The following is a 25,138-nucleotide window of genomic DNA, read 5'->3' as shown; positions in this document are numbered from 1 at the left end:
TTTATGAATCAAAGCTCCATCTGTCAGCCTGTCTCTCAGAGCCTCTGCTGTCTAATACATCCAGCACATTGATTAAGGTCTTTAGAGGCACATGTGAACCAAATGCAAACAATGTTTGAATAAAAAACAAAAATATGCCCCATGACTCATGCAAATCAATGCCATAGTCCCTGTAGTTGAGAGGCAGAATTTGGTTGCATAACATACAGCAGTAGTAACGACCTGTGATTGTTGATCAATGTGAATGGGGTTAAATGCTCCTTAGAGAATAACACTCCATTGACAAATTGCACTGAGCACTTTAGCAGAGCCATCTCATTACTCATGCTCACCAGGTTCTACTCATCCCCTAAAAAGACCAGCATCCTGACCGTAGTGTCCACTGCTGCAGAGTGAGCTTCGATGGCCAGGCTTTTTCAATTAACTCTCTATTGGTGCTGAGCGACAAGCTCATGTGTGAGACTGTGGATTCTGACAGCGGAGCGAGCAGTGAGAGCGTGAAAAAGTTCATTTCAACAGCAAAAAATGCTGGACGGAAGCATATCACTGTGAGCCTAAGGCCACGATGACTGTGATAAGCTCATAGTGTTGGATGTGGTGAATTCAGTGCTTAAAACACATTACTTCATTTTCATGTGTTTCTACTTAACAATTTCAAATGTAATTTGCATGCTTTTATTTTGGCTGTGCTGTAGCTGGGTTAACAAAACAATTATTCAATCAATACCGTAGGTATACCTTCAGCAATCAAAAATAAAGTTTGCATCTTTCCAATTGCATCCATATTTATGCTTGATAATGTTATTGACTGTGTACTGAAAGCAATCACAGACAATAAACATTCGCTGTATATTTTAGACAGATCTCAGCAGAACAGCACTCAGCAGATATCTTATGGCACTTTTCCACTGCACGTTACGGTTCGACTCGACTGTGCTCGCTTTCCTTTTCTGAGTTTGCTTTTCCACTGCAGTTTAGTGCAGCCTCAAGGTGGGTGGGATTATAGGCTGATCGTCATAGTTACGCCGCCTCTTCGCGTCGCCCCATCCAGCTCTCGTTGGATCCTCTCCTCGGCTACTAACGAGAGCAATGTCTGCACCTCGTTTACTGACCACGGTGTGGTTTTGCGCACAGCCATTTCTTTTTACAATTCAAAAGTCACGTGAACAAAATGATACTGCTATCGCCATTGCTAACTTTAAAACTAGCGGGTTGAAGTCCCATGTCGCAAATCCAGTGATGCTGGTACTGACGATTCTCTCTGACCAATCAGTGATCTGCAGGGTTTTGACGTCACATTTAGTATCGGCTCGGCTCGCTTGGAACCTCGACCGAGGTGGTACTAAAAAAAAAGTACCAGGTACCAGGTACTATCCACAGTGGAAAACCCCCAAAAAGTGAGCAGAGTTGAGTCGAGCCATACCGTGCAGTGGAAAAGCCCCATTAGGCACCAGTGGACAGTGTCAGTGGGGATTTAGTTAAGTAGAGTGTCACATGGTTATAGTGAGATGGGTTTGGTTCTTTAATGGTCCTCTGATCTCTTCCCCTTTCACAAAGCAAGCAAGGGGTGAGCACCTCTCTCTTTAACTGCTGTTGTACTGCTCAACAGGAAACAAACACGGAATACCTTCTGTAGATGGCCACTTTGAAGCATTCTTATCTTTTTCACAGATACAACAATATTTGTAACTTTGATTTCACCAAAATTACTACTCTTGATAAGCCAATGCCAATAATTTTAAATTGGTCAAATATTGGTTGATTACACTCACAGAGCACATTATTAGGGACACTATGGTCCTAATAAAGTGCCCGATGTGGTCTTCTGCTGTTGTAGCCCAACCGCCTCAAGGTTCAACGTGCTGTGCATTATAAGATGCTATTCAGCTCACTACAATTGTACAGAGTGGTTATCTGAGTTACCGTAGACTTTCTGTCAGCTCGAACAAGTCAGGCCATTCTCCGTTGACCTCTCTCTTCAAGGCCTTTCAGTTCACAGAACTGTCGCTCACTGGATGTTTTTTGTTTCTGCCACCATTCTGAGTAAATTCTAGAGACTGATGTGCATGAAAACCCCAGGAGATCAGCAGTTACAGAAATACTCAAACCAGCCCATCTGGCACCAACAATTGTGCCACAATTGAAATCACTGAGATCACATCTTTTCCCCATTCTGATGGTTGATATGAACATTAACTGAAGCTTCTGACCCACATCTGCATGATTTTATGCACTGCTGCCACGTTTTGGTTAATTAGATGTTAGGTGTACAGGTGTTCCTAATAAAGTGCTTGGTGAATGTATCCGTGTATCACTAATTTTAATACAGATCCATTTGTCCAACTGATCTTTTGGGGTTCAGTTAAAAGAATAATTTCTGATTTACAATGATGTAATCAAATTTAATTGTGTATATTTTATAATGGAGGTAGGATAGCTGGAAAGATTTATCAAATTGATGAAGAAATGTTTGAAAGTTAGTAGCTCAAATATTCCCGTCTCAGGTCAAAATACAAAATTCCCCAATGAACTGCAGAAAAGCAGCAGACTGATGCTAACTATGCCTTTGAAGTGGCTTCAATGTCAAGCCATGAGCTCATTACCATAAACACTGTAAAGGTTTCAGAGTCTAGCTCTGGATTTCCATAATCTTCACTTATGCAGTGCCTGAAGCTGCAGACATCTGAAGTCCAAGCGTGCAACTTTAGCTGCTGTGCAATTGCAATGCATCCTTCAGGCTGCTTTACAGCAAATACATTAGTCTAATACTTTTTGACAGAGGTGTGGATCCATTTTTAATAATAATAAAAAGCATTTTTTATAAATAGCAATTTAGAATTGTTGTAGCAACCTAGCATTCAGGTCTGGCATTCTGGTATGCAACGCTCACTTGTCACGATCAAATCAATTCCTAATTGATAAAATCAAGTTCTACCCTACTGTACATGTTTTTGCATTGAATTTCCTGTTTCACAGAGATTTACATCATTTCACAGAATCAGAATGGTTTGCCAATGGGGATTCATGATGACTAATGTTTGTGATTTATTGGACAGTAGAGGAATCTGCAGTAACGTGACTTAGATTCTGTTGTTTACAATCACTTGTCGGCCTCTTCATGAATGATTGATGCAGGACAGAAGGCTGCATGTCTTAACCATGTCTGGTTTCTATTCGAGCACTCGTGTGTTCCTTCAAATGCATCCACTGAAACCTCTTGTAAAGCTCTCAAATATACTTGCCTTCATCAACAGTACTCAGGAGATTACAACACAATTTTCTTCCAAGAAATTCAAAGATTGCACAACCTTACAATTCTATTTCAGTGGAACAGAAGTTGAAAGCACAGTACATTTAATACGAAATCCGCTGGCATTAGTTAACCTTCTCAGGTTCAGATGGCAGATGGTAAACATTACAAGAATTTCTTGCTAAACTGTCCATGTAGACCATCTAGATCAACAGAGTCCACAGGAAGACTGTCCACTGGACGACTGCCATGAGCTCATTTCCTCCTCATTCATAAGTGATGAGTAGGAATTTGCAGACTTTCACATTTTCACTGCTGATTATGGGGGGGAAATCCGGCCACGTTCACACAGCAAAATTTAGGGAGTGACAACCGCATTCAAATGTTTCAAAATCTGCGAATGAGTCTAGACACGGTTTTTCATGTTTCTGTGATTTTCTAGCACTGCACTAACAGGTAATTGTTCTGCTCTGTACACACTACGCAAATTTAATGAAAATGCAGTTGTCACTACTTGAATTTTTCGGGAGTGAATTTGGTTGTAGTATACGTTTGCTGTGTGTACGCGGCCTCTACAGAGTTTTGCAGCAAAATAAAATTAATAAAATAAAATGGAGGAAATTAGTTAAATGGACCCGAGATTGCTTCACTCTCATTGATAGCTGAAGTCGGTATTAATAAGCCAAAATATCCAATTAACGTAAAGCAAGGAGTGGGGAGATGGCAACTTATGGCAGCTTCCATAACAAGATGTATTTGTTTTTTGTTTTTTTAAAGTTGTCCACATCTATTCTATCAGTGTACACAAGCTGCAAACAAGAGGCAAATCTGGCAATCAATCATGTATCAACTCATGATGACACTTACTGTATAACAACTCACCATAACCACACATTTCTCACAATAAAGCAAGGTTTCTTCCCAAACATAAGTGTACCATTTCCCATTTAAGCAAGAATTAAGTAAATATGACTTACTGACAGGCCAGTCCATCTCAAGTGGTCTAATACAGGTTACTTGTCCATTTTTAATTTTCCCAATTGTTTTTAGTGATTACCTCTGTGTAGTTTTTGCAAAACCACCAGTTTTTTTATTTTTATTTTTCTTGGTTTAACCACGACGGCCATGCTTGTGTCATGGCACACGATAAATTTTGGTTTTACAGCTGTTTACGAAAACCTCAATATCTCGGCTCAGGATGGACCTAGCTCCTTGGAACAAAAACTGATCTCTAGAGCACATTACAAGGTACATGGACTTATATAAACATTTTGCACATTCTTGTTCCTTAGACTTAGAACTTAAGCCCTAATATAATGCTCAAGATTGCTTAAAGTTCCACTTTTAGGATCAATTTATTATGGGAAGGGTTCGAGCCTGTCTTAATTTAGGGGGTACCTAGGTAAGTATATTGTGCATACAGAACATTTCAGGTTTGAGACTTCTCTTATTTTATTTTATTTTTTTATGGGAACGAGAAAGTGCAATATTTTATAATTCCATTCACTTTCAGGTTGTATATCTCTGGTAGGGGACCAGATAGGAACCTGAAATGTTCACAGAAATAAGACCTCTATAGCAGACTTCATTTTGAGTTTGAGATTCCACTGGTTACAGAACTAGGGTTAGTAGAAATCTGGGGAAAAGTCTACTTTATTCAAGCATTCTGAGAAATGAACAGATGTAATATAAACATATCAAATAATAAAAATGAACAGTATTTTAAAGTAATTATGTTTATTACTGACATAAAATAGCTTATGCTTGTCAGTGAGGTCTAAAATGTTACTACTTTTGATATTGGCAACAGTGAAGCATGATCCATCACAGGGTTCTTCAAATCTGCAGTTTAAATCCAACCCTGATCAAACTCACCTGCCTGTAATTTTTTAGTAATCCTGAAGACCTAATAGACTGCAAATTTTAACGTTGTCTTCTTCGTTTGATATGGCACACTTTTCTTTAAGAGCCTCAATTAATTTGTCATATTCTTTTGGTGACTGAGTTTTGGCACTGTTATTCTCTGCTGGAACTGTCTCATCAAATGATTCTTCCAGATTTCATTTCAAAGTTTCAGAAATAGCTTCAAAGCACTTTGTCTTTAATCTGAATTTATCTTCCTAATCTTGGATGCAGGGGATACTCCAAGAGCAGCACAAGCTGAGTCAACCTACTGAAGAGAATCTTTGGGAATCTTCTTTTTTTGTAGCAGGTGGGACACAGTGACCTATCGGGGACAAGTTTAAGAGGATAGTTTGTTTCCTTTAATATGTGCTCTAATCGAATATCTCTCAGTCCTTTTGTAATAGGTTTTTTGTGATATTCCAAGGAATTATAACAACTGTTACCAAATAGGTGATGATATTTCAATAGAAACTTGTTTTCAAGGTACTTACAAACTGATGTTACATCACATCCTAACCTTGAACACAGTAACTCCTTTTCTTCTGAGCTATAGTCACTTACTGCTTTTATCACAGGAGAAACAACACCATAGCTCTGTTTATAACACTGTTTATTTGTAAAACACCCAACTGAACACTGTAATTCCATGTTTGGATAAAGTCTATTCACCCATAAAAACTGCACACCTGTACCAACATGACAGATCAGGGTTCTTCAAATCTGGCCCCTGAGGTCCACTGTCCTGCAGGGTTTAGCTCCAACCCTAATCAAACACACCTGAACAAGCTAATCAAGGTCTTCAGGATTACTAGAAAATTACAGGCAGCTGAATCTGATCAGGTTTGGATTTAAACTACAGATTTGAAGAACAATGTGACAGATCATGCTTCACTGTTGCCAATATCAAAGTTAGTAACATTTTAGACCTCATAGACAAGCATAAGCTATTGTGTCAATCATAAATATAATTACTGTAAAATACTGTTCATTTTGATTATTTGTTATGCTTATATTACATCTTTTCATTCCTCAAAATGCATGAATAAAGTACACTTTCCCCCAGATTTCTACTAGCCCTAGTTCTGTAACCAGTGGAATCTCAAACTCAAACTAAAAAATAAAAAAAAAAGCACTTTCTCCCCCCCATTAAAAAAATAAATAAGAGAAGACTCAAACCTGAAATGTTCTGCATGCACACTATAATTACCTAGGTATCCTCTAAAAATACTGAGACTCGAACACTTCCCATTATAAATTGATCCTAAAAGTGGAACTTTGAGCAATCTTGAGCATTACATTAGGACTTAAGTTCTAAGTCTAAGGAACAAGAATGTGCAAAATGTTTATATATGTCCATGTACCTTGTAATGTGCTCTAGAGATCAGTTTTTGTTCCAAGGAGCTAGGACCATCCTGAGCTGAGACTGAGGTTTCTGTAAACAGCTGTATAAACAAAATTTGTTGTGTGCCATGACAAAAAGATGACCGTCTTGGTTAAACCAAGTAAAATAAAAATAAATAAAACTAGTGGTTTTGCAAAAACCAATACATAGAGATAATCACTCAAAAAACATTTGGAAAATAAAAACCAACTTTACAATTATTGGACCACTTGAGATGGAATGACCCTGAGTGCAGTACATTTTGAGAATATTATAATCACATTATGAGAAATCCTGAGTCATGTTTCTCACAGGTGTGATGATTACTAATGCTGTTTGTATTGGAAATGGGTTCATCTTTCTCCCTGTGAGCAGAATCAGTAGGGAGTCTTTCAGCATGGTGTAGAAAGTGTTCTCTGTATCTTTCCTTCTCCACGGGACCAGATGTGCATTTGTAGACTTTCACAGAAGGAAAGATGCTTGCAACATGCAAACTCACAGCGCAGAGAGGGGGGGGACTGCAAGTCATATAGAAAGAGACTGAAAATGAGAGAGTGACTGAAAGTGACTCATCTTCATGACATAAGTATGAATGTCTGCATGAAATCTGAAATCTGCACACCCCTTTCACATTTTCTGCCTTAACTGTGGAGTAAAGTCTGTAGTTCTGTAGATTCTGTGGATTTTTAAAATGGCAAAATATGTTCACACAGCTTAGAGTATTCTATTTGTATCTAAAACCAAATATGTAATAACGAACAAGCAAAGGGTGAGAAATATTTATAACATCTTGAATAATGGCCATCTAAATTCTATGCATGCTATAATCCATCTAAGACTATTTTTATACAGCATTTTGCTAGTTCTTTTATGCATGCAGCTTTTATGGCCTCATATAAATTGAGAGACTGCATGGAATATTTGTAGTTCAAAACATTTATTTGTCACAATGCAGGACCACTTAAAATAAACCAATTAAAGCACTAAAGGTAAAAAAAGAAAAAGAAAAAAAAAAAAGCTAAACAGCTAAAGGCACCAAAACATATACTTTACCTTATATATTCATATACATTTTAACCTAAAATCTTGAGGTTCATAAAAAAAAAAAAAATGTCCTTGAGCAACGTTACACATGAACTTCCCAGGAGCAAATTTGTGCAGGTCCACACAGATGGATAAAAACTGCTGCTATTCCACCATCATACCGCCCTGCCCTCCAATACAACTGCCAACAGCAATAAACAACATGATGTACTCCAAACCTTTATGACCTGTTGTCAATGTAAAGTTCCTCACATTCAGCATAAGTCAGGGCTTCTGAGCTCTTTGATAACAAAAATGATTTTTGAAAGACAATGAAGAGACAATGAAGCCACAATAGAAAACCTTTGTTTGCTTTAGAATTGTCTTGGAGCTCTTTTACAGCTTTATCTGAACTGTAAGCTGCAAGAGCAGACCATGTACTGAAGAGTAAGGCCAGATTTACTGTCCAGCATGTAACTCAAAGAGACTCTAAACTTCTCACCTGTCTTTCTTTTGGAAAGCTCAGCTATGAACATCTGAAAAGAGCAAGAGGCCCACCAAAAGACACAGCAGGCTCTCTTATCACCAACAAGCTCCCTAAAGAGTGAGCACATGTTAACATGCACAAAAATATGTGGACCGGTCATGATAAGTAGGGGGTGTCAGTGAGAAAGGGAGGGAGTCCTGTTGACGGTTAGGCTTTAATGCCAGGAACCTCAAATTAGGCAATGCTGGGAAAGACGCTGCCATGGCAATGTTTTTTTTTTTTGCGACAGGATGTTGCACCGGACAATAGCGCGGCCTCAACTTTCCCACCAAATTCTTTTCTTTCGCATTGTCCTACCACTTCGCTCTGAACATCATCAAAACAAAAGCCAGCATTGCCAGTTCAGTCTGTTCATGAATCCTTCCAATGGTTCGCGCTCATGCAACTCTTATTTAAAGTAGAGGAACTTTCAGAAATCTTGAATGAACTTTAGTGCACTTGAACGAAAACAGAACAATGGTTGATTCAGAAGAAGATTAATTAAAATAAGGAGTGAAATACCACAGAAACACTCTAGTGTTTAGTCTCGAGTAATGTCTTTTTCATGCACAAACCCACTTTAAACTGCAGTTCAGCACTCTGTCAAGTGACACACTTATGGTCAACGACACAGTCAATGTTTCTCCTCAGCACGTTTCACTAACCATTCACAGGGCTCCAGAATGCGACTAAATGGTTGCATTTTGCGAAAAATAGAGGAAGATTGCCCACCACTGAAGTCGTGCCAGTGCGACCTAAAACAAAACACAGTTGCACTTGTACAACTTCAGTGTTGGCCAATCTTCCTCTATCTTTCGATCTCTGATTATGCGCTGCCGTTTTCTCTAAAGCAATATCAACCGGAAAGTGCATCACCCGGATGAATGGACAGAGCAGCACGACCGCAGAGCAGATGAGTTTACCTGAGCTCTCAACCACGGCATGCAGCATAACCCATTGACTGTATGTGTCCACTGGCATCTTTCAAATTGTAAACGCGCACATATAAGATTATAATTTTACTTGTGTACTGAAAGCAATGATAGACTATACAAACTCACTTTACATATTACAAACACTCCCCCAAAGTGGCTGCTCATGGGAGTGAGGGAATAACATTCATTTTTATTGCAACTATGGCAGTTTATACATTTTTATTTTTTGTATTTATAGTTTTTAATTGTGTTTAGGGTACTGGTTTTCATTACAAAAAAATGCCACAGTTTGTTTTACAGAAATCATGTTACTTCTATCCATGGTAGTGAAGATCCGCTTGGTTTTACCTGAGGTTATCATGGTCTTGTTACCAAACACACTTTTAAAACTATAATAATAATAATAATAATAATAAACTATGGTAAATGTTATAAGGGCAAATGGAAAATAGAATCAAGGGCTTTAAAACCTGGACCTTTGTGAATTATGGACATAGAGCTAGTTTTTCTTCTGTGTAAATCCCTCTGATTATAGAAAAATATAACTGGTTTTGTTTGCTTTCAAATTTCCAAGAGATGACTGAACTTGAATCAACAAGAATCCCAAATTCGGTCACACTGTCAGAATAATTTAGCCCTGTCTAAATTAGATGTTTAAATTAGACCTTTTATAGATGTTATAGATAATCTTACTGTTGTAGAGAGCAGTACATTTACCATCCATTGAACATTTCCGTGGAGCAAAATATGCAATATTATTGGTAATTGCACTTATTTTTGCAATATAATAATAATTTCACTTTTATTATTAGTTTCTGTCTTTACATTTTTTTATTTTATTGGCCGCAGACCCCATCCCGCACCGGTGCTACCAAATGAGGTGCTGGTGCCACCAACTGTAGAACGCTCTCAAAAGTTAGTCTGGAGCCCTGAATCAATATAGTTCCTTCTGTGATTAATCAGAGCAATAAAACACATGACTGTGGAGTGACCCACAAGGAATTCTCAAGGAGTCGAAAGCTCATTTTCTCAATTTGCTTGAAAAACAAAATCCAATTGTTATCATTGACAAAAGCTTCACATCAATGCAGTACAGATGAGACATCTGAATGTTAATGATATGAATCATGGAAAGCAACCTAGAAATCATTAAAACCATAATTAATCATGACTGATTATCTGTTGCTGCTACAACCAAAACAAAAAAAAAACAATGGAATTATATTCTGACTTGAACAATTCCAGCATTTCAGACATGATATTTGCATTAAAAGCATGAAATGTAACTTGTAAATACTCATGACCATTACATCAAACCATTTGTGTGTATACTCATAAACCCCTGCAAATCCCTGTACGGACTTGAGAAAAATGTCTGTCTAGTTATGTTCAAGGAAAATGAACTTGCAAAAATGAACATGAGTTTTTGAGAGACAATACACTTTGTAGGAACTGTAGAGAATTGAAATGCACAATTCAGAAGAATCAATAGCCACAGATTACATAAGGGTTGGCTGTCCGAAAAACATTTATTTTTCATTGTCATTTCCACATTAACGAGGAAAAAAACAGCACTATAGACAATAATAGGGACGTTGCATTTCTGAAAGAGGCACTTGCATTATAATGGGGAATAATCTAAAATGCAATGCACTTGCTAAACATTAACATATGCATTTGCCTACTGGCCAAAGACAATTTCATATGCATCAAGTGAACATTTTTATTATAGGATTAGGGCTGTCACGATTATGAAATTTGGCTGACGATTAATTGCCAAACAAATAATTGCGATTATGATGATTAATTGGCTGTTTAAGGGCAATTAATTGCCTCTTTTCCACCTTAAAAAGTCATTTTTTACATATTTATCTTCAAATACATAAACCAAATAATAAAATAAGGATATATGATTTCCTTTTAAGGTTTTAAAAACTTATGAAATAAACTTATGAAAAAACTTAAAAATCAAATTATTTCTAAATACATAAAATATGTCCCTCTTTTCGGTCGATTTTACATTTACACTGTTGTTTTTGGAACTCATATAATTTATATTTTTAAAATAAAATATATAAAATTTATATAATATAATTTCTTATATTATATAATATTATGCAATAGCAAAATATTTTTGTCCTAACTTCTTCACTTTCACATGTTAATTTTAATGCTCTTTGATTAAACCCATGAGCCCTTATTTCTCATGGAGCAAAACCTCTGAGATTTAGTTTCATAATCTTATCACTTCACAGAAATAGAGAAAGCATGCCTCTCCTCCTCTGTGTAACTGCGTGTCATTAACACTGCGTGTATGAACCCGCTATGAACAGGAATATTTGCCATTACATGAAGCCAGAGTGCTTTGCGTTCATTCGAAAGATTATATTTGTTCGTTTATATTATCGAGGGAGTTTGGTGTGAACCTGTGCTGCCGGCACGTGCATCAGAGTGCTTGAAAAGTGTCGTGATTCCACGGTGTGGCTCAGTGATGCTCAGAGTTCAAAAGAATGACACACAAACGTGCCGATGATGGCATTTATATATTCGCTTAAAGTGTCCTTATTTGGGCATTAAAATATGATTGGAATTTGAAGTGCACAATAATCACAGTTATATCAAATAACCACGGTTAGATCAAATAACCGCGATCAGACGATTATTGCGACAGGCCTATCTAGGATAACCCTTACATTAGCCTTTGCCACCTCTTATGAGTTAAAGTAATCTCACCTGGTGTTACAGGGGGAATTAAACCCCAGCCTGCAGCCAGCAGTGGCAGAGACGTTAATACAACACACCATAACCTAGGGACATCTCTAAATGAACTACAGAGAGATTAGTGCAGAAAATAGTTCCTTTCCAAAAATTAAACCCTGCAGCCCTTCATACAATGTACCAACTCCATTAAACAGAATGGGTTTTGCTAGCTGAGATACACTAGATAAAAGCATCTTAATGAAGAGCAAGCTATGGGGCAGTTAGACATCACTGGGAACAGGTCTCAAACAAGTGACTGCATGTGTCAATCTCAGCTCGAGATACCGATAAAGCCGTTACCAGACAAAAATGTGAAGGTGTCAAAACAGGAGACCACACCCACTTGCAAGAGATAGAAGGACAAGTCTAGACTCACCTGCAGACGAGGGTGGCAATGATGATGCACCAGGCCGTGCAGCAGCAGTCTGCGTTGGGCTGCTCTTCACTCTTCTTGCGGCGGCAGCACAGCCAGCACGAGTAGAAGAGGAGGAAGAGGAGGTCCAGAGCCAAGCATGCCAAAGCTATGCCGCCCAGCAGCAGGATGGACTGCAAGAGAGGAGATGAGAAAGACCACAGGTCAATGAGTGCATTTACATTCACAGCAATATGCTTAGGATGAATATGAAAAATCTGCTTATTCAAGAAAACCGTGTTTACATGAGATTTTAAATAATCTGATTATTCCCTGCTTTTAATGTCAAAATGTAAACAGGCATCCACACAACACTTGTGCACATTGCATAGCTGATAAGAATGCCTATAAAGGTGTTTACCTGGAGAGCAAAATTGGCGTAATGGGTAAATATGTATTCAGGACGATTGTTTTATGCTTAAATCGTTTATTTCTGCAATATGTTTTTTAAGCATTTACATAATCATATACGTTGTTGAGTTAATAAACAATCATTTTAGGTATTTTGAAAAGAAAAATACAGCCCTGCCCCAAACACATGCCATTGATTGAGTCAAGGTTGCTTCGTTGGGCTGGTCAGGATGCTAAAAAAAAAAAAAAAAAAAAAAAAACCATGGCAATGTTTAGAAAGTGCTGGCTCTGTGTTTCTGTTTACAGTTTTCTGGGAAATTAAACAACGAACGTTTTATATATAAATGTCTATCCACATTAAGCTGGAAAACAGGAAAGTACTATTAACATCAAAAACATACAGTACACACATCTTCTTAAGGGGCTTTTTTTTATTTTTTATAGGATCGGGAAATATTATGAGCCAAATTCAAACAACTATGTCGCAGTATGTGCGCTAATCACTGGTCCACGGCTCCAACAATGAATTGAACACAAAATTGTACCACACTTATGTTACACATTAGCCATTTTTCCACCATCAGGCCAAAAGGTTCTTGTTAGATATGGACTTGTTGACATGATTACAGTTACTTTTTCCACTATGGTGCTGCGAAATCAGGATTGGAATAGACTGACTGGGCAAGTGACCAACAATGACTGGCCATGTCACTGCAGGCGTTCCACCACCACCGTAATGAACCGTGCTCAATTGGAAATGCTACTGGAACCGTTACTCACCATGTTCAGAATGTTTGGCCCAATAACGCCTAATTTATTCGACATAAACAGAGCAATAACCATTTGACAGCACATTTGAATGATTCAATTCGTTTATTAGTGCTGACTGATCATTTCAGCTTTCTGACCTACTTCACCTTAGGTTTCATGATTCTTTGGTTTTTATAATATGACTAAGACAAACCTCATAACAGACACCTCATAACTGTTCCTTTTAACACTGCAAATTGTGAGTGGGCTGCTCTAAGCTGAATCTCCCACTGCTGCTCACATGTCAAATAACCTGCAGGGGAAGTCTGGTGTATAATGAGGTCAGAGCTATTCTCGGTTAAGACACACACTCTGACAATCTTGCTGTGACAACCTCAGAGGGATTAAGTACTTTAAGAGCATCAACTTCCTCAAAACCGAACCAGTTCTGGTGCCCCTGATTACCAGGGGATGAGGTCAAATACAGAGGCCCATGATGGCCTGCGATCCAACTAGTAAATCTCCATGGCCCCACAGAACTTCCATGTAAGCATTTAAAATCTCCCAAATTGCAAAGTTTCCATACGGCTTTCAACCTGTGCCAAGCTGCCTGTCAAGCTCAGTGTGTGATCGCAGGAGAGCTGGGAAAACCATTGTGTCAGTTCAAAAGAGCCAGAGTAGAAGTTTTGGCTCAATGAGTCAGACTGGAAGACCATGCAAGTCTTAAAAGCACATTTAGTAATGCTATATGGGCATTAGCTGTAAGATTACTAAATCCTGTATTTCACCAACAGCCACTTTCCCAATTCTCTTAAGTCGGCGCCACACAAGCCGATTTTTAAAATGATTTTCAGGTGTGAGATTCGTTAACAATCGCCAGCCAGGCAGAGAGAAACGAAGCGTGCATTAGCGTCTCTCAGTGGAAAGTCGTTATTCACTTGACACCGTGAATTCCCTTCTGAGTTAAAGGTGAAGTATGTACCTTTTAGATGTCAAAATACTTTTGACTATCCTAGTTTGTTCTTCATTGACAACTATAAGTAAGCCATTCGTGAGTTTACCTCCCTCAAAAGTATAAACACTGAGCCTCTCAGGCACTATCAAAACATTGATGTTTATATTTTGAGGGGCCCGCTCAGCCTCAACCATCTCTTTCTAGCTCAACATATAGCGTGAGTTTGGGGCATGGCTACTTGGGTCAGCCGGGAGAATATGAACAACCATGACAGACATGTCCAGAGAAAAAATACATTTAGCTTTGCCAAAATTTGAAGACTTGCTAAAAGACACAAAGACAGAGAATGGAGTGAAACCAGAGTGAATATTGGCGTCGCATTTGCAAGGTGGAGGACTTTGAGGGCGTTTTTGGGGTTCGATGGAGACACCGAACTTGCCGAGTTGTTTTTCGACAGGTATGATGCTCAAAATATGTATTGTTACTCTTACTAGTTACCAGAAGAACCATCCTACATCATTAATACATAATACATTCCTACATAATGGTTCCAGCAATGGAAAAGCACACCAAAACTGTTTGTAAAAATCTTTGTCACCAAGGCGGGGTCTTGTGTTCTCGTCAAGTGGCAGAACAGGCACAGGTAGGATGGCGTCAGGAAAAACACATGTGCATGCAAGAGTGTGTGCACGAGAGGGGGAGAGAGAGAGCTCCATGACAGTAGAGGTACTTTTCAATGCTGAAATAATGCAAAAGTAAATAATGACAGATAAAAATAACCACAATGGAAATTTTACAATTCTAGCCCAAAGTATATGTTGATTTTGATGTGAACACTCAGCGTTTGCATTCAGCCTGTCATAGTATACTTCATATGAGTGTTCGAGCATACACAGGCGGTTGGTGCATTCTCGCTAAGACTGCTATGAGAAACTGGACATAGTTTAGACCCATAAAGATGCCTTTATATTCCTTCAAACTGGAGTTATACAAACGGAGGTATCTCCTGACCTGCCCACACATGTTCTCACCTTCGTTTACTGCCGATTATACCTTCTTCTAGCGCTTCTTCGTGACAACAACATCTCGCACATTGTGGACCCACTAATTAGTGCAAATAATTCCAGGCGCATGTGCATTCAGCACGTTCAAATATGTGGGGTTAGAAAAATCGGGCTGTGCGTGTTCAGTGCTCAAGCACTCTGCTGATGATGAGATTTGCGTCACGCGGATGCTCAAAAGGGTATCCCAAACACTGTGCATATTGCACACAAAAATGGCAAATTGCTTGAGATTCTAGAGAAGTTCTAATCTGACTATGCAAATTAAGTATCAGTAGGTTTGCAAGATTATGTCAAAAATCATAATTGTTGACTACTGCCCTTGATATTGTAATTGTGATTATTACTGTCGATTAAAAGATTAAATTACCATGACATCACAAATTAGGCAATCGTGTGGTTCTTTGGAGTAACACACTTCAATGGTGGATATGAGCTGCGCTCCAGTTTCTTTTAAGCATTAAATATAGTAATAATGTTTGTTAATGTCAGGCCTAATAAAAGTTTTTTTTAAAGGGATATCTATGGTTTAGACCAATTATATAAAGGTTCTTTCTGTACTACTGTTAAAACCAGTATTTACTTAATTCAATATGTCTGTGTGACATGCAACAGGTTGATAAATACACATCCCTACACATTTAACACACATCTACAGGCCGAGAAAGGTGGCATAAAATCAAAAACTACCATCAGAGATGCAATATGTGTCTCTACCTCTTAAATGATTGATCCACATACAGTAAATAATATGACATACTTAATATTCAAACTTATTAACAGCCGATTTAAATTGACCAGATTACTTGGTACTAGGGCTGGGTGATATGACGGTATATATTGTGGCGACGATAAAAATTTTGCTATATAGTGTATATCGCGATATGTAAATAACCATGTGTGCAGCGCGTGCGTATCTATCAGTGGACACACTTCACGTCTTTTCATTCACAAAAAGTCAGAAAAAAAATAACATATGAATCCAAATTAACATGTATTTATACTAAAGTAATACAAAAATGACTACAAAGTGAGTAGAAGCGAGTAGTTTTTCCAAGATTTACGATTATACTGTAAATCACTTTCACGAATCAGCCCCCAAATGTAGTCTCCCATCATGTTCTCGATATACTGTCCTTGGTAGCGGTGTTCAAAGTCCAGTATATCCTGATGGAAGCGCTCGCCTTGCTCCTCCGAGTAAGCTCCCATGTTCTCCTTGAATTTATCAAGATGAGCATCAAGGATATGGACTTTGAGGGACATCCTACTGCCCAATGTGCCGTAGTTCTTCACCAGTCTCAACTAGCTCCACATAGTTTTCGGCCTTGTGATTGCCCAGGAAGCCGCGAACCACTGCGACAAAGCTGTTCCAAGCTGCTTTCTCCTTACAAGTAAGCTTCTTGGGGAATTCATTGCACTCCAGGATCTTCTTTATCTGTGGTCCGACGAAGACACCGGCTTTGATCTTTGCCTCAGACAGCTTAGAGAAGTCATCTTGAAGGTACTTGAAGGCTGCTGACTCCTTATCTAGAGCTCTGACAAATTGTTTCATAACGCCCAATTTGATGTGCAGTGGTGGCATCATCACCTTCCGGGGGTCCACCAGTGGCTCCCACTTGATGTTGTTCCTCCCCACAGAGAACTCAGTCCGCTGTGGCCAGTCCCGCCTGTGGTAGTGCTCCTTGGTGTCCCTGCTGTCTCAAAGGCATCCCAAAATACATTTTAAGTTTAAAAACTTTTAAAAATAGATGTTTTTTTGCAGTGCTCGCAGGTGAAATGAGGTGCCCAGAGTTTATCTTGATCCCCGACAGGCATGCCGAAATATGCCTTGTAGGCCTCACACATCTTAGCAGATGCTTCCACAGAGTGCTTTTTCGCTCATGTCTTGATAAATTGGCTGCAGACATAGCAAAATGTGTCTGCCGGATGCTTGCAGCCTCTTGATGCCATCTCAGAAAAATGCAGATATGTATCCACTTAGGCAGCTGGAACTAAACTGAACTGGTGGGCTTAAGGCCCCTGTCTTTACACTACTATTTATATTACTGGAAAGTTCTAGAAGTTACTCCAAGTTTACTCAGAACTGAATCTATCTGGAATGTTCTGGAAAATAGGTAAATTTCAAAATATCACTGTCCTGGTCACAAAAGCAAAGTTTGTGGGGAGTAATAGCCATTTTCTATACTTTTGAGGCATAAGCAATTACGAAATAACACTTACTACCGAGGAACCCAAAAAAATAAAATAAATGTATTACCAATTTAAAATGAAGCACACTAAAAGTATATTATGAAAGCCAAAAAATACGCTCCACATTAATTCTGTCTTTTTTTGCAAGAAGTGTTATTAAATATATTTGAAATATATTTTCTGTAAGACGTGTTATTTTCATTGTGTATTTATTTGATTTTTTTCCTAAAATTATGTAATTTATTTTTTGTTACTTTGCTTTGAAAAGATCTAGAGTATCTTAAGGAAAGTTTATAATAATATTGGACAACAACATGTCAGACTGAAATGTGGCATAATGTGAAATTGAGTATTATTCTAAGGTTGATTAACACCGAGCGTTTATTTTATTTTTAACTTTGTCAAGTTGTAAATAAGGAGAAAATTATAACACAGTTAAGCTGAATTACTTTATTGCGTATTTTATACAAATCAAATTCACATTGGCCACTTATTAACATGACAAAACCTGTTATTTAATTTGTAATAAATCGTACACAGAAATCATGCAACGAGACAAACTCTCCCATTACAATGACTGCTATCACTCAATGCAGTTCAGCACAAGCTCACTGACGCTCCGCACAGAGTTCTGCACTCTTGTGAATGCTCTCATTAAAAACAAAGCAATCTAATCAGCTTAAATCAATTATTTAAACCACGTCTATGCCTTAATTAGAACGGGAGCGTTTACGTTTTGCTCATTTACAGGATATTTACCGTCTACATTGCAAGTGAGCAGCTCAAAATGCAATGAATCCAAAACAATTCCTTTTTTCAAAATAATATAATTTTTCGCTTTTGTTCTACAGCTTCTTTTCAAGTGTCAGGTGATGTTTCTTGTGTATTAATTTTCTTGTGCCACTGCAAACAAAGGTGAAATGTAAAGCAAGTATCTGAGTATTAGAGTGTTTAAAACTTGCGCATTAGGATCTAATTTAAGCGTCTGTTTTGCTCAACAAACATGTCTGTGATTGGTTACAATACTCAACCGCTGCAAAAACACAATGTAAATAGAAACCATAGACGCAACAGGAGCAGACTTAAATTTGCGATTACATAATCGTGGTAGCCGTAATCATGATTAGTTTTTCGATTAATTGTGCAGCCCTATGTGTCAGGGTGCACATTTTTAGAAGTCCACTGGGAAACAAAGCTGTGTTTAGATCCCAACTATGGTTGGTCATTTTACATGCTGGTCAGGGTCTTTATGACAATATAAAAAACAATCTGTCTCTCTGAGACTACCACACCATTTGTTAAAATATTAACACTTAATTAAAATTGCAGTGACTCCAATAAGGGATAATGCAACGAAACAACTCAATAAGTCATTTAGTGGAGATTTCTTATTGAAGTGTTTTAAATATCAATTGATCTGCAGTTCCTTTCCTGTGGTGGCATTCAATTTTGTGAATGTCTATTATTTAATTCCTGATTTACATTTCTGTACGATAGAGAATAATTGGAAATCAATTCCAAAAAGCAAAACAATTCAGTCCCTGCAGACAAAGGCTAAACAGTGATCTAATTTTAGAAACACGATTAAGCTGTCTGCTGTATGAACTGTGAAAAAAATAACAAAACCACAATGTTCACTATTCACAGTGGCACATCAAGAGAAAAGGATCTTTTGTGAGTTCTTCGGAATCTTTCTCTGTGTTCACATCTTTGCAAAATTACATCACACAAAAATAACAGAATCAAGCAGACTGCACTTTACAGACAGTAAGAGTAGTGTGTTGACTGGGATGCTGGATAGTGAATTGCATTTAAAGCACTAGACAAGCACTAATCTCACTGGAAAATTTTAAGTCGTAACTAAAATTAATTTACGTTTTCTTTGGAGAAGCTGTGCCAAGGTCAGCATGTGACGATTCAATCTTCAACTGGTCACATGTCTTATCATCTGGATTCACAGGTCAGAGTTCACCCACAGTGAACGTTCGTTCGCAGTGGAATGCCTAATTTCTTCGAATTAGCTTGCATTTATACCCTCATTTACAAAAAATAACAGCTATTGCCAGAACCGCATAGCTGACAACCTTTCATAATGTGTTTATATGAAGTGATTTAACAAAAGTCTTTGCAAAACCTATTAGATCATTCAGTGTACTCGGCAGAATGCTGCAACTTTAATAAATAAATAAAAAACTCCTTGAATACAATGCAATTAAATAATCAGCATTATTAAAAGATAGCGGAAGTAATGAGAGGTTTAAAGGGTGATTTAGTGTCATTTCAATGTGGACAGCACAGCAAATGTGAACTTGGGAGAAATGTTCTAACATTGTTCCCACAGATATGGCAGTAAATCGAGAAAAGGTCAGATTCAAACAAGCAAAACATTACATTAGCCTTCTACAAGGGTAGCATGGGAATGCCACCATCAACGAAAGCTCAATCCATTGTAATGTTGTAGGGCTGCCCCCGACCAAAGATTTTCCTAGTCGACTAGTAGGAGTTAATTTAAGCCATTAGTCAACTAGTCGCACGTTTATGATATTAATTTAATTAAATATATATATATTGGGGGGCATCAGAAAATGGTTTGAGCTCCAGGGTTGAGAAAGAATGTTTTAAGTAACATTGCTAACACTGTTATACATTACAGAGAAATACTAAACCGTAATATTGAGCCTTTAAAATATACATTTTACAAGCGCACGCACGAAGCGAGCTGCAGCGACACCGGCAAAAGCAGTAATGATTCTGAATGTGTCAGAAAAACCAGCAAGGAGTCTGAACATTTTGTTAATTTATAGAGAAATGCACATTAGGGTTGTGCCGACAGACGATGATCTCGGGGACCGACGATGGTCAGAGTGATCGCCAATAGCTGATGCCTTTGACCATGTCAAGATGATGTTTGGCTCGTTTTCCCATGAATGTATTAAATTATTATTATTAGGCTATTATTATTATCAAATTAATATTACAAATAATTTGCCCGTAGAGGCACAGACACGCGCTTGAAGAAACACACTTTATTGTATTATTAAGAACAGATGACAGAAAAGAGTCTATGCGCATGTATGTTAATACGGAAGCGTGCAGTCTCATGGAACGTGCATGTAAAAGTTTCTCATTCTTTCTTTGTTTCAGTCTTCTGATTTTTTGTTTTGTTTTGTTTTGCAAGAACAGTATCATCTATGAGAATGCTGTAAAAGACCTCAGAAATCTCAGCTCAGGAGGTGCTTTGAGTTCAGTTCGCTTTATTTCCACAGAGCAGTTCATTGTGACAACAACTCTGCAGTCTATACATCTGTGATTAAAACATAAAATAATACAAAAACATGTTCACCTCGAACCATGATTTATATTTCAGTGATTATTATCACCAATATAATTATTATTTTTACATTTATAATTGTTTTTATGTCTTCATTTGTGTAAGTAATTTTCTGCTTGACTGACGGTAAATGGAAAGGTGTATATATATATTTATATTATTCTTTAATCACATTATTTTATTTGCTTTTTTTGTTTCGTTTGGAGTGCAATTTGAATTTAGAAATGCATTTGATAAGTTTTTCTTTTTTTTAAATAAATAAATTAAATTTTCAATGCAAAAATCACTAAAGCAAGAATATTCACCAATCCCTCAGCCCGGGGGTTGCCGATGTAATTGGATATTGCGATATAATATGTATATGTATATTGTGAAGGAGGGAACAAAACAAAATTTATTCACACACATGATGTATTTTCACGGACAATGAAATACCCGTCCGGTAGAGAATGCACAGATGAAGTTCTTTGCCAGAGAGATGTTACCCTTCACAACTGTTGTAAAGCCATCTTTCAAAAAGTTGAACACACATTTTAATTGCACTTATTTTTTCCAGTTTCATTTTGAATTTTTAGTTAAAATAAATAAAAAAGTTCAAAGTTCAAACTTGCTTTATTGTGTAGGCTTAACCTAACCCTGCTTAACAAAAATTACCCCATAGTACCACCTAGCGTCCAACCAGCGGTTTTCTGTGGAGTTTTTTCTGCGACCAAACGACCAATCAAAACTTGGTCGACCAAGACTCTTCTCATCGACTAACGTTTGGTTGACTATCGGGGGCAGCCCTATAATGTTGCATTTAATACTATGCCTTTTCTAAAGGCTACATCATCAATTAGAGAGACAACTCAGTTGGCACTTGGCAAGTCAAAGCACCTATGTTTCGTGCTTCCTCTGAGAGCTTGTGCCAAGCAGGTCAATGTAATTACCAAGATTTCAATCCTGCCACGTTTCTCCTTTTGCTGCTAACAGGAAAAGACCCAGACTCAGCTTTTTCTAAACAGACTGTAAACTTCTGCAGATTATCTTAATGGATCTCCCTCTTTCCATCTGTTGAATCGGGGTGTAACAGAGAAACCCTGGAGGGCAAAACCACTACCCAAGAACAACAGCAGCATTTCAAACACAAGGTCACTGTGCTGAAGTGCTCCTGGCTGTAGGCCATCATCCTGAAATTTGCACCACCCTTTATCCAGTCACGTTTCAAAGAAAGGAAGTATTCTGCATGTATGGAATCTCAATGTGCTCCACAAAGCAGTGGCAACAAAAGCAATGTCATATTATGTAGTAAGCCAGTAAGGCTGTTTTCACCCTTGGCTTGACTGATTGGTCTAGATTCCACCCTCCCCTTTGTATTATTTGGGAAAGAATGTCAGTGAGTTTCATAATCAAATAATGGCATCTGTTTACCACTGTTGCTAGGTAATGATTCGGGAGGAGAAGACATTAATTTAATTGTGTTATTGAATTATTTGTCCATTTTGATTTACCACAAACCTATACATGTACCAACTGCCAGACGCATATATCTGCAGCGGATGCATTGCAAGAGATGTGCTCCTCTCGGAATGCAATTTATTCCAAGAAAAGCAGCTATGAGATATGCATTATACTATGATATACAAAGATGCACATTACATCATGTAAATGCTAGAAGCTTACTTGATGCAAGTACGTGAATGCAAACCCATGGGCTTGGCCAACGCAAAGGTTCCGGTTGAACATACTAGCATGCGTTCTTGAGTTGCTCGGTAACAATCTGTAGTACTCAAGGGGCAATAGTTATCTTTAAAAGTTTGTGCCATTAAACTGGATGTGTTATTATTCAGGCAAGTTGCTATAAATGTTATTTATAATTTGTTTTTGCCACCATTCTGAGTAAACGCTAGAGACTGTTGTGTGAGTGAAAATCCCAGGAGATCAGCAGTTACAGAAATACTCAAACCAGCCCATCATTATTTGGGCATCTTTGAGGCCCTTGCTGGCTAGCCAAGCAGTGGAGTACTTGGATGCATGTGATGGAGCATTGTCCTGCATAAAGATCATGGCCTTCTTGAATGCTGAGGACTTCTTCCTGTACCACTGCTTGAAGAAAGTACATTCCAGAAACAGGCAGTAGGTTTGAGAGTTGTGTTTCAGTCCATCTTCAACTCGAAAAGGTCCAACTACCTCATCCTTAATGATAGCAGCCCATACCAGAACCCCTCCTGCACCTTTCTGGCACCTGACTCGAAGTGGTGCCCTGTGCCCATTAGTGATCCAGCCACAGGCCCAACCATCTGGTCCATCAAGAGTCACTCTCATTTCATCTGTGCATAAAACCTTTGAAAAATCTGTCTTCTTTGCCCAATCTTGACGCTTCAACTTGTGAATATATTCAGTGGTGGTCGTGTTTCAGCAAACTTGACCTTGGCCATGTCTCTGAGCACTTGGCACCTTGTACTTCTGGACACTCCAGGTAGGTTGCAGTTCTGGAATATGGTAGCATTGCAGGATAATGGGTTCCTGGTAGCTTCATGTTTAATTCTTCAAGTCTTCTGCAGTCTTTTGCGCCTTTTCTTCTCCATGTGTTTTTTGTGCCCCAGTTGACTATTCGCAACAAAACGTTTGATTGTCTGGTGGTCATGCCTCAATAGTTTAGCTATTTCAAGAGTGTTGCATCCGTCTGACAGGCACTATACAATATGACTTATCAGTGTCAGTTCAATCTCTTTTTTGGCCCATTTTACCTGAGGAAATGAAGCTGCCTAATAATTATGCACACCTTGATATAAGGTGTTAGTCACTTTCGCCACACCCTCCCTCATAACACAAATACATACCACCTGAAAATGTTTATATGGTAATAAGTTTATATGGTTTGGAGTTGGAAAATGTGCATGGAAATAATGATAAGATCAGAATACTCACTTGCCTAATAATTGGGCATGCAGTGTATATGTGTGTATGTATGTATGTATGTATGTATGTGTGTGTGTGTGTGTGTGTGTGTGTGTGTATATATATATTACACACACACACTCACACATATACATATACAGGTGCATCTCAATAAATTAGAATGTCATGGAAAAGTTCATTTATTTCAGTAATTCAACTCAAATTGTGAAACTCGTGTATTAAATAAATTCAGTGCACACAGACTGAAGTAGTTTAAGTCTTTGGTTCTTTTAATTGTGATGATTTTGGCTCACATTTAACAAAAACCCACCAATTCACTATCTCAAAAAATTAGAATATGGTGACATGCCAATCAGCTAATCAACTCAAAACACCTGCAAAGGTTTCCTGAGCCTTCAAAAAGGTCTCTCAGTTTGGTTCACTAGGCTACACAATCATGAGGAAGACTGCTGATCTGACAGTTGTCCAGAAGACAATCATTGACACCCTTCACAAGGAGGGTAAGCCACAAACATTCATTGCCAAAGAAGCTGGCTGTTCACAGAGTGCTGTATCCAAGCATGTTAACAGAAAGTTGAGTGGAAGGAAAAAGTGTGGAAGAAAAAGATGCACAACCAACCGAGAGAACCGCAGCCTTATGAGGATTGTCAAGCAAAATCGATTCAAGAATTTGGGTGAACTTCACAAGGAATGGACTGAGACTGGGGTCAAGGCATCAAGAGCCACCACACACAGACATGTCAAGGAATTTGGCTACAGTTGTCGTATTCCTCTTGTTAAGCCACTCCTGGCGTCTTACCTGGGCTAAGGAGAAGAAGAACAGGACTGTTGCCCAGTGGTCCAAAGTCCTCTTTTCAGATGAGAGCAAGTTTTGTATTTCATTTGGAAACCAAGGTCCTAGAGTCTGGAGGAAGGGTGGAGAAGCTCATAGCCCAAGTTGCTTGAAGTCCAGTGTTAAGTTTCCACAGTCTGTGATGATTTGGGGTGCAGTGTCATCTGCTGGTGTTGGTCCATTGTGTTTTTTGAAAACCAAAGTCACTGCACCCGTTTACCAAGAAATTTTGGAGCACTTCATGCTTCCTTCTGCTGACCAGCTTTTTAAAGATGCTGATTTCATTTTCCAGCAGGATTTGGCACCTGCCCACACTGCCAAAAGCACCAACAGTTGGTTAAATGACCATGGTGTTGGTGTGCTTGACTGGCCAGCAAACTCACCAGACCTGAACCCCATAGAGAATCTATGGGGTATTGTCAAGAGGAAAATGAGAAACAAGAGACCAAAAAATGCAGATGAGCTGAAGGCCACTGTCAAAGAAACATGGGCTTCCATACCACCTCAGCAGTGCCACAAACTGATCACCTCCATGCCACGCCGAATTGAGGCAGTAATTAAAGCAAAAGGAGCCC

At 38.4% G+C, this 25,138-nt stretch overlaps 1 protein-coding gene across 1 annotated transcript in view; it reads right to left on the bottom strand.

Moving 5' to 3' along the window:
* The window catches only part of ttyh3a (tweety family member 3a), an 89,521-nt gene that overhangs the window by 48,063 nt on the left and 16,320 nt on the right, over positions 1-25,138 (bottom strand). The window contains exon 2 of the mRNA XM_051714050.1: positions 12,157-12,326. Within this exon, the coding sequence (XP_051570010.1) occupies positions 12,157-12,326 (170 nt within the window). The remainder of the gene's footprint in view (positions 1-12,156; positions 12,327-25,138) is intronic.

The sequence above is a fragment of the Myxocyprinus asiaticus genome, chromosome 13, assembly GCF_019703515.2.
Source record: "Myxocyprinus asiaticus isolate MX2 ecotype Aquarium Trade chromosome 13, UBuf_Myxa_2, whole genome shotgun sequence".
Classification (NCBI taxonomy): domain Eukaryota; kingdom Metazoa; phylum Chordata; class Actinopteri; order Cypriniformes; family Catostomidae; genus Myxocyprinus; species Myxocyprinus asiaticus.
This window is presented reverse-complemented; position numbering and strand designations above follow the sequence as displayed.